At 56.2% G+C, this 10,656-nt stretch overlaps 1 protein-coding gene across 1 annotated transcript in view; it reads left to right on the forward strand.

Annotated features, from left to right (window-relative positions):
• Positions 1-10,656, forward strand: part of LASP1 (LIM and SH3 protein 1) — a gene marked incomplete at its 5' end in the record, with an annotated part of 26,981 nt that overhangs the window by 13,729 nt on the left and 2,596 nt on the right. Inside the window, 2 exons of the mRNA XM_009572926.1 lie at positions 1,155-1,239; positions 8,834-8,941. Coding sequence (XP_009571221.1) covers positions 1,155-1,239; positions 8,834-8,941 — 193 coding nt within the window. The remainder of the gene's footprint in view (positions 1-1,154; positions 1,240-8,833; positions 8,942-10,656) is intronic.

A 10,656-nucleotide genomic window follows, 5' to 3' on the forward strand; every position in this document is an offset into this window, starting at 1 on the left:
GTGAAGGACTGGCACTGGGACCTGAGTGGTAAAGCATCATGTTGTTGGGACTGACCCAGCCGCTGCTTGGCAGCGTGAGAGCCTAGTGATAAGTGCCCTCGCGGTCTGGTCAAGCCCAGCTGGAGGTGTTTGCACACTGAACCTCCCTGTTATGGCAGCGATTTGTCTCTTGCTATTTTCCGTGTCTCCTGGAGGTGGGAATGGCCATGTGCAGTTCACCCGTCTGCTTGGATGGGGCTTCTAGCAGCCTCCAGCTTTAGGATTAGATACTTACTTTCTGCCGGTACCAGAGTTGTTCTAGCTGTTAACTTATGTCGTCTATAGCAAAGACTGCATGCGCTTTCAGAAAGTGCTATATGGCACTTCAGAACAATAGCTGCTGGCTTGTAGCCAGACCACGACAGAGGTCTCCTGCTTTACACTCCCATTCCAGGCATGTCCTAAGGATTCAGTAAACGTGTTGAACTGGTGCAGACAAGTAGCGCAGCCTCTGCCCCAAGACGGGCACGGTTATGCTGACATGGTCTATGCCAGGGTCGTGATATTCTGCAGCACCAGGAAACCATAACGTGAGGCTTGTGTGGCTGAAACTGCAGTAAAATAAGTAAAACTACCCCGCTCCCCTCTGACCCTTCACAGCTGGAATAGTGAAATGGGCACAGTCGTAAACCAGAGCATTAGCAGCATTTACTTGGACTAATGTTACCCTGAGGACTGTTTAATGAAAAATTGAAGATGTGTTAAGGTCTCTCCAGAAATCAGGCGTAAACCTTGAATGGCTTTGTCCCCTGGGAAAAAAACCTTCCCTTTGCCTTTTTTGATAAAACTGAAGTTTAGCTGAAGTTAATACATTGAGACTGGGAGAGAACCCAGTGAGAAATGTGTGTCTGCTGGGGAAGGTGTCAGGCGCAGGTGAGCGTGCGCGGTGAGAAATACCATCATCCCAAAAGCTGCTGCTGATCCTGGCTGTGGAGGTGTCTGCAGCCCTGGCTGTGCTGCTGCTGCTCACTCTGATGCTCTGGAGTGGGGCCACAGCACTTGGATCTCCCAGTACTTGCAGGGGGCTGCTGGTCCTGGGTTGGATGGGAGAGGGCAGCGAGCATGGTCATGGCCCGTAGGAACACCGTGACTAATGATCTCCCTTCTCTCCCCAGACACTACCCGAAGCAGTCCTTCACCATGGTGGCAGACACTCCCGAGAACCTGCGTCTAAAGCAGCAGAGCGAGCTTCAGAGCCAGGTGAGCGCGCGGATCTCTCCTCGCCCAGGGCTGCCGTACTTCGCCCCATCGCCCTACGTTCTCCCGTGCTCTGGTGCTTTCCTACGCCCTCGCACAAAGGAGGGAGAGGCGGGTTTGGGGCGTGAGTCCCTCCTTTCAGGTCTCACCTATCTCAACTATGTTTGCTCTTCCCTTCACCCGTGGCTGCTGTGACCTCCCAGAGGTGGGAAGGGTCCAGCAGGCAGTCCACCGCTCCCAGTCCATGCCTTGCATCAGTTTATCTGTTCCCTGCTCCCATCCAGCAACATAATCGGGTGAAATGGCAAACGGCCTCATCTGGACAGGCGTTGACTCTCTAGGCGAGTATTTCAGGTAAACCCAAATCTCGTAGGGCTTGAAAGCTCTGGCAAGCAGAAATAAACAGATAGAAGGGATAACAACTGGCACAGATAAGGATTTCTTTCTCTAGTGGGAAGAGAAGAGCCTGTTTGAGAAGGGTGTTGTCCAGACGCGTCCTGTTTTATACCCTGAAGGTGTCCCTGGATCAGCAAAAGTCCCCAGCCTTGACGCATGGCTGTGGGCTGGGTTCTTGCACCAATGTCTCCTGATGATGCAGCGGGAACTGCTTGGCTCTTCGTCCCTTGGGTGGGCCAAGGAGCAATCCCTGGTTTCCTTCTCTTGCTCCAAAACATTGAGAATAGAAATGTGAGCATCTGTTTTGCAGAGAAACAGCTGGAAGGGCAAGGTTAGCACAGAAACGGGCAGCTTTGGAGGGTGACCCTTCGTTGTGGGACTTTGCTCTGCTGAGAGGCTGTGTTGAAGTGTCTTGAGACGATGCCCTGAACCGTTGTCATGAGCTTCGATGTCGCAGAACCGCAGGCGTGTGCTCAGAGTACGCTGCACTGGAAGAAAATGCATCCAGCGGCAATTTTGGCTTGAGTCAGCGTCTCGCAGGAGAACACAGGATGTGGCAACTGTTCTGGGAATCTATTTAATTTCTTTTTTTCCTTTGAAAAGGGGCAAAAAGACTGCCCGGAGTGTTGTCAGCAAGGTCTGTTGACTCAGCTTAGCATTGTAGCAGTGTTGGTCCTGGGCAGAGGGAGGACAGCAAAGGATTTGCCGTAGTGGTGTTTTCAGGGTGAGCAGTCATTTTTCAGGATCAGCGCACTCCTCTCCCTGCTGTGCTGTGAAGGATGCTGTGACCTTCCTTCTCTTCCCGTTAGCCTGAGAGTGCCAGGAGCCGAAAAGCAAATTGCCTGGGAATGCATCCCGCTGGAGAGGGAACCTCGGGACTTCACCTGTTAGCAGATAGAGCTGGTGGTGCCCATGCAGCCAGGATCGAGTTGTGAAACCTCGCCTTCTGTAAGGTCTCTTCCTCAGAGCGAGTTGCCCAACAGCTCCCTGACTTGCACAAGCGCAGCTTGGCTCAAGCTTAGAGCTAGAGCTCAGCCTGGGGCTGGCTTTGTGTTTCATAGAGTGGTTAAGGGGACACAGTTGCTTTTCCATGGTAACAATCGAGATAATGCTGTACCGAGCGGTCTGGAGTCTCCAGCGCTGTTCTTACAATGAATTCAGGCTCTTCATTAGTTGTTGCTTATTAAAGGAGACCCTGGGGAGGGAGTGTGCTCGCTGCCTGGGCTTTTCTGTAGCTGGTTGGGACTTTCAGCTCCTTGTGGTGTGTGGGAGGTGGCTGGAAGCAAAGCCAGCTGCCTTGCAGGGGAGGGGATGTCTTTATTCTTTCGAGCCTGCACCTCCAGAAGTTGGTCACTACAGCTGAAACGCCAGCAGGACCTCTGGCCCTGGGAGAGAAGCAGCCATGCCCAGCTCCTGGTGGTCTCCTGGACTTTGGGGGCTGGAGCTGTGATGGCACAGAGTTGTAAGCCTTCCGTGCTCTTGGTTGCATGTCAACATGTCAGAAGAGGGCCTGGGGTGCAGGCAGGGTCTGCCAGGCACCAGCACCCCACCTTTTCAGTGCTGGTTTCGCACCAGGGTGAGCTGCAAAGTAGGACTTCTCTGAGCGGGAAGGAGAAGAGGCTGCTGGGGGGGTTGCTGGCTGTTGGGGTGCTGGCAGAGCCCCTGCGCAGCGGGGCCGGGGAGGGGTGCAGGAGCAGTGGGAGGGAGGTGGCATAGCTGAGCCAGGTGGAAACTGCCAGGCTGAAGCGCCCGGAGGGAGCCCTGGGGAGGATAGATCCTAAACACACTTCAGATAAGATCTTAATTCCCCTCTGCCTTTGTTCTGCCTACAAAGGGAGTCTCCTATTTTCCAAGCGCCAAACATTTGTATTTCTTGAAGCACTCTAGCTAAAACACTAGCAGCCACTCTGGCTTATTGACAATCCCTTTTTACTAATTGCAGGAGCTGAGCAAACCCCCGGGGACGGGAATAGGTCACTTCAGCCCTTCCAGAGCAGGCAGCAGGGTTCAGAGTCTTGCGAATTAACTGGATGAACTGGAGCTGTTAGCTGAGACAGGGAAAGGCTTGTAGCAAAGGGCTTGCTGGCTCCGCTTTGCTGTGATGACAGCCTGGCAGGAGGGCTTCTGCGCTGCGTTTGGTGGTTCAAGTGCCACCTGAAAAGGGCATCCTGGCTAACACCGCTGGGACAGGCAGAGCTCTGCACGTGGGTCTAGTCAGAAAATTCCTTGTGGAGTAAGGTCAGGGTTATGTGAACAGTCGCATCTTGCCTTCAAGCTTGCATTTGCCAGCCAAACTCAGCTGTGGCTGAGCCTTTGGTCCTCGGTGCGAGGCTCCCCTGAGCCTGTGTCCCTTGGAGAAGCTGTGGCTGGGAGCAGCTGGGCGCTGCGGTAGGAGAAGGGAGATCGCTGGGTCTGTGTCCTCTGCAAGGGATTTCTGACTGATGGAGGGTCGTTCCTGGGCAATGGGAGTGATGCTCCCTAGCAGTTTTGCCTGTTCCTCTGGAGCTGGGCTCCTGTGGGGCTGGAGAGCTGCTGTCCTTGTAGATGATCCTGATGAGGCTGATCCTATATTTCCTCCCACCAAAAATACACTCTCTGTCCACCCCGGTGTGACTGGAAAAGCTGGTGGTTCACCGGAACCGCTGCTGGCAGCTGTGCCATGCGCGGGGAGGTGGGGATGGGGCAGCTGCGTGCCGAGCTGGAGCGGTTTCATGTCGCTCCCAATGTCTCCGCTATTTGTGTCTGCTGAGAAGGCGTCTTCTGTTCCGGTCACTGGTGGGCACTGGATAATGGTATCTTGTGCGGCTAAATGAGTCTCCAAAGTGACAGCTTTTGCGCCTGCAGCCTTCTCTTATAGCCCACGTGTGGCAAGAAAATTGCAGGTTCCCATCCTGTGGCTCCTCTTTCCAACTCTTAAAATGGGTGTTTTTGGGCGCAGCCCTTCCTGCCGGAGGGTGGAGGTTCCCGTGGCGTGGGAGGCAGGTACCCATCTCCTTTCCCTCCTGCCCTGCGTATGTCACCTCGGGGAGCTGCTATCAGTGACATTGAGGACACGGGCACAAGGAGGGTTTAATGTGCTTGAGCTGAGACTTGCAAGGGGTTATAATGTGTGAAGGGCCGTTCTCCGGCTCCCTTCGGTTAATGCATGGATGCACACGTTGTCGCTCCCCTTCTATCGTGGAGGGAACAATTCCTCTTGGGAAATTAATTGTGGATCCCATTTTATTATTATTATTATGGGATGAGGTGTGGATACGGCACTGTCTGCGTCACTGCGCTCTTTAATACAGTGTGTGGATGGAAGGCAGCTACGAGCCAGAGCGACAGGAGTGGGTATGTGGGGTGGCAGGAGGGGCGGGAGTGATGGCTCTCCACAGCCCCTTGCACAGCGCTGAGCTGGTTCCCAGCCGTGCTCACATGCCCTGTGAAAGCACGGCGGGACGTACCGAACCGCGCATTTCTGTCCCTCCTGATCGCCCAGGGTCACCTGCACTCGTTTCCGAGGGAGCAAAGGAAGCAGGACGCCGGGAGTATGGCTGGAGCAAGGATTCGTGCCCCTCTGAGGGCAGCCTGTGCTGCAGGTGGGATTCCTGCGTGGCCGAGGGTCCCAGGTCACCCCTGCCCACCCAGCGCTGCCTGCCAGACTCCTGCCTGCACAACCCGGTGCCCATATAAGGGCAGGGAGAAGCTGAAAGTCGCCTTGTCTGAACGCTTCCTCCCTCCTTTCCGGGCTTCTCGCTCAGCCCTGGCGATGGCTGCAGCCCAGCAGGACCCGGCTGCTCCTGCACCAAAGCCAGGAAGGGCCGTGGATCCCGTTAAATTGCAATTCCCCCGTGCTGAGCACGGGGACAGTGTCTGCCCGGTGGCCTCCCTTGCTTCCTCCCAGCATCGCCCTGATGCTTGTGCCATGCTCTGATTTCCATGGTCAGGTATGCTGGGGTGCGGGAACCCCAGCTAGCTGGGACCACCAGCCTCGGACACGTGTTTTGGGTCAAATCTGCCCCCAGGTACCAGCATCTTCCCCCACGACTCCTGGATCAGGTCCCCCCTGCAGTCAGGCATCCCTGTACGGCAGTTTTTTAGCACCAAGTTCCTGCAACCTGAAAGTTAGAGGGCTAAAAAAACGAGGAAGATGGAGGGGGACAGGATTTAGGAGGGTAAAAATACAGAATTTATCAAAGGAACTGCTTAGCCTTGTGATTAGCTTCTCACTTGGTGACTCTATCTTTCTAGCCTGGATTTCTTTAAAGCTCGTCAACTTGTGCATCTGCAGCTGGTACCCGGTGCCCCCTCCTCGGGGCCGGCTGGGCAGGAGGCTGCGGGATGAAGCCTCTTCTTCCGAGCAGCATCTCCAAGCACAATGGGGGCCAGCATCCCACGCCCAGGCTGCAGAGCGCTGAAGGAAAACAGCCTTTATTGAAAATGGAGCAGCTAAAGGACAAACGCAGCCCCTCTGCCCGCCTGTCGCTCCGGCTGAGCAAACTGGGGCTGGTGCTTTGCAGAGCAGCTCGTGGGGCTGACTCAGCCCCTCCTGATCCCCTGTCTGGGTCTGTGTCATAGGTTTTATGTCGCAGCTCTGTTAACCTTTGGTTCCTTGTGCCTGACGGTTAACGCCTCGAGGCTGCTCCTTCCTAATCGGTGGTGTTCAAGATACATTCTTTAATCCAGCTAGCAAAAGTTTTTTCTCTCCCTCTTATTGCTTTAAGCAAAAGGAGACTTTTGCCTTGAAATTGGTCTCTCGTGTTCCTCTGATGTGCTTTGGCATCTTGGTTGTAGTAGTATCCTCCCAGGATTCTGCAGCCTGGTTCATTAAGCCTTTGCTTTCTAATGTCGCATTAGAGTTAGAAATCGTCAATCATACCGTCTATCTAAGGGTTTCTGTGATACCACTATCCACCCCATGGCTGTGAAGAAGAGGTAGGGGCTCTGACATGCTTTCAAAGCTTGCATTTCTCCTGGTTTGCAGGATAGGAAGAGGAAATGTGTTTGCAAGCAGAGCGCTGAGCTCTGGAGTATCTGCACCACTAACCCAGGCAGCCAGCGGTGAGCTCCTGTGTGCCTGGCAGCGCCCGTTGCAGAGCTGGTGTCTGGCATCCCCTCCGGCTCCAGCCAAAACCCTCCGAGCCGCGGGCACTGTGGCCCCTGAGCCAGCCCAGCCTCCCGGCAGGGCGGTGGGATGCACAGAGCTGGCCTCAGCCTGCATCCCCTCTGCAAAATGGAAACCGCGATGTCTCATTTTCCCCTGGAAATCCCTTGTTTCCGGACCAGAGAGAGGGCAGGACCTGCTCCGGGATGTCCTGCTCGCCCGCAGCCCTGGCTGGAGGGGTCTGACCTGGCACGTCAGCGCGGCCCCGCTGCTGCCTGCTGTGCCAGGTCCCACGCCGGAGCCGTGGGAGAGCCCAGATGGCAGCAGAGGTGTGTCTTGGCTTCTCCAGAAGATATTATAAAACGTTTGGCAGCCTTTCCTGAAAGGTGTTTCCAGGTCCAGCTGGACGCGCTGTCTGGATGGGAGGCAAATATGTGAGGTCTGAAGGAGTGTCTCCGTAGGAGTGTGTGTTGGGGAGAAATCGGCTTTATCCCGCCTCCCCTGCCATGCTGCCGGTTCTCTGCCTCCGAGCTTTATCTCGGCACGGCACGTGAGTGTGGCACCGATCTGCAAGCACAGCCCTCATCCTGCAAGCTCTTTCTTTGCAAGGTCAGCCCAGCTTCCCGACCGTCCGTCTGGCAGGCTGCCGTCCGGCTGCGGGACGGGAAGGGTGATGGGAAGCTGCCTGTGCTGGCCAGACGCGCTGGTGTCTGGCCCCTGAGCTTGGGTGAGCATTTCCCCGCTCCTGCAGCGGGAGGGAGCGATGCATCAGCTGCAGTCCCGTCCTGCTCCATCAAAAGCAGCTCCTGCTCTGCTTCTCCCACCTCTGGCACCTCTGTCCCCTGCCCGCAGCCTCCCACCAGCCGGAGGGGGTTGCACACACGGAGCCAGGCTGCTCTGTCTGTCCGTGCTGGTTGCACGGGGACCCAGAGTTTTAATCTGCTTGCGTGAGAGTCAGTGGTGACCTTTTCATTTCAGTGACAACATACAACTGTCCTCAGTGCACAAGGTGAGCTCCGGGGGGGTGAATCCCTGGGAAGGGCAGCTTTGGCTGCACATTTGTAGGCTGCAACAAGACAGAGCCCCTGAAGGCTCTTTCCTCCCCAAATGGGCAGAGGCAGCTCCTGACAGCCATCAGTGCAGGGCCAGATCCTCGCAGAGAGGATGGAGGAGGTCAGGGTGTCTCTTTGCACATCTGCTTCCCCCGCCTCATGAAAATGGAGTGTCTTTCTGGCTGCTCAGATCTGAAAGTCAGCAAAGCCGCTGTGTCGGGGCGGGCCAGGCAGCCGGGCGCTGCTTCCTCCCCTGTTGGAGCCATCAAGTCAGCAGTTGGGTTTCAGCCTCTGCAGAAGCTGCTTCTGCTTCTGGGTGACTTGGGCGGGAGCAGCGGTCCTGCCCAGAGCGGGGCCAGCTGGGACCAGGGACGAGGCTGCCGAGGGCTGGGGAGCACATCTGGGCTGTGGCTGTGTGCTGTGTTAGCTCCCTCCGGAGAGAGCTGGAAACCCCAGACTTAAAGCTGTGTAGAGCTATATCAAAAAAAAAAAAAAAAAAAAAAAAAAAAAAAACAAACGGGAAATTCAGCCATATTTAGACCTCCACAAGAAAAGCAAAGAAAACTGGGACCTTTCAGCTTCTGGGTGTGATGGGAAGGGATGCTGATGTCAGTGTCTGGCAAACAGAAATGAGGATGCTTCTTTTGCCAGCCTCCACACTCTGGTTTCATTATGGTCTTCCTGGGTGTATTCCTTCCCAGAGGCGGCTAAATGTCCCCTGATGTGGAAATGCTCTTGTACGGGTGTAGCTCGTAGAATCCGCGGGGCTCTCAAGCAGGCAGCTTGCCATGGGTCAACTGCTCCGTGGTATGTGACTTGGGCGCACTGGTAGCCCACAGGAAATGCAAAGTAAATCCGAGTTGCCCCAGCCCCTGCTGAAAGAGAAACAAGATCAGCAGATGCATCAGAAGCTGTTCGTGTGTTTCAGCTCTTGGCAAGAGCCCATTTTGCTATTACTGGATATGCTGGGGGGTCTCCCGAGCCAGGCAGAGGCCCTGTTGGAAAGCTGCTGCATCTCATGAAGCACATGTGTCTAAATCTGTTTTTTCTTGCTTGTACCCAGATTCGCTACAAGGAGGAGTTTGAGAAGAACAAGGGGAAAGGCTTCAGCGTGGTGGCTGACACCCCGGAGCTGCAGAGAATCAAAAAGACTCAGGATCAGATCAGCAACGTGAGTAGCTTCTAATCTCTGCGTGTGATATTGCCGTGACCTTCCTCCCGCCAGAGGAGGCTGAGGGGGGGCTCTGCCCGAGCGGACCCGTGCTCTGACGGCTGCTAAAGAGCACGCGAGGCTGCAGCGTCTTGAAAGCCTGGCAACGTTAATTCTCCAACCTGTTTGGCCGGCATCTTGCGACCCTCTTGCACCTCTCCCGGCTCCTCCGTGCTGGCAGATGCTGCAGCCGGACCCAGAGGGGTATCTGAGTCCTTCACTTCTCCCGAGGTGCTCAAGTCCACGCTGGTTGTGAGAAGCAGGGAGGGAAGCAGCAGGCAGTCGGTGGGGGCAGATGTGGAGCAGGGGCAGTCCCATCCGCCCCGGCTGTCACCATAACCCCCAGCGTGGGTGGCACCGTGGGGTCCGGGCTCACTGGGGCCAGCCCCGCGCTGCTCCCCCTGAGGGACTCGAGTCCCTCTTGTGTCTCTCCAGCTTGTGTTTGTGTGTGGAAATCCCGGCCAAAGGCACACCTCTTCCTCCTGTCCCTTTGCAGCTGTGACTGTCCTCTGCCAGGCTCCCCTTGCCTTGACCCCTCCTCTGACTCCTGCAAAGCCCTTTCCAGCCATCCGGCTGTCGGGAATGTTTGCTGCAGCTGCTGCTCTTGGTTTGTGGCGAGGCTGCCCGCAGCCCCCGGGGCCCCCCCACCTGCCGTCACCAGCCCCAAGGGTGGGACAGGCAGTGTCACCCGCTTTCCTACCTACGGCCCACATCTTGTGGTGGCCGCTGCACCAGAGCAGCCTTGCAGGGAGCTCCTCAAGGTCCCTTGGCCATGCACAGCTTCCCTCCTGCCTCGATGCTGAGATGGAGGGGTTCTGGGGGCTGTGCACAGCAATATCTCTGTCCTCCCTTGACCTTCTGGAAGGGGAGCCCTGTCCTGTGTCTGCAAGAGACCCAGCTCTTCCATTTCCGAAAATTATATTAAAACCGTGCCCAAGTTCCGTGGCAGCTGGCCTGGCAGCTTGTGCTTCACCCAGCAGCCTCCGTCCATGTCCAGGTGCTGGTGGTGCGGTACGTGGGGCCGTGGACGTCTGTGTGTTGCCATGGTGAAGGAGGAGGATGCACACTTGCACGTATAGCTGCAGCGCTGGGTGCGGCACACGTGGGGTGCATCTGTCCCCTGCCCAGACTCGACCCTGCGCTCCCAGGCGTCGTGGCACAGGAGCCTGCAGTAGCCTCTGCCTTCAGCAGAACGCAGGGAGTTAATTAACCTTTAGCTGCTAGCGGAAGTCATGAGTGTTCCTTATCAAATGCCCAGGAGCTGTTGCGAAACCCTGGCAGGGCTGGGAAGGCTGGTTTCTCCCTGACCAGTAAACCCGCCCCTGGAGCGCAGCTTTGCATGAGAAAATTCTTGGGCGTCCACTTGACAGGCGGCTTCTGTGAGCTTCTGTGAGCTTCTGTGAGCTTCTGTGAGCTTCTGTGAGCTTCTCCCAGCCCCGAGCTCTGCAGTGCCCTGAGCTGCTCCCGCAGTGCCCGGGGGGACAAAAACCTGATGCTCTGGGGTGCTGCAGGGGTGTGAGCCCGAGACCCTACAGCCAAGGCGATGTCAGATATGGTGAAAGCCTGTCCCGGAGCTTTTCCATCCTTCAGCCTCCCTACCTCAGGGACACAGCCCCTGGCTTGGGAGCTGCTGTTTGGTTCCCTGGGGTGTCCAGGGGAAGAGGGTCTGGGCTTGC

The sequence above is a fragment of the Fulmarus glacialis genome, unplaced genomic scaffold (assembly GCF_000690835.1).
Source record: "Fulmarus glacialis isolate BGI_N327 unplaced genomic scaffold, ASM69083v1 scaffold1912, whole genome shotgun sequence".
Taxonomy (NCBI): Eukaryota; Metazoa; Chordata; class Aves; order Procellariiformes; family Procellariidae; genus Fulmarus; species Fulmarus glacialis.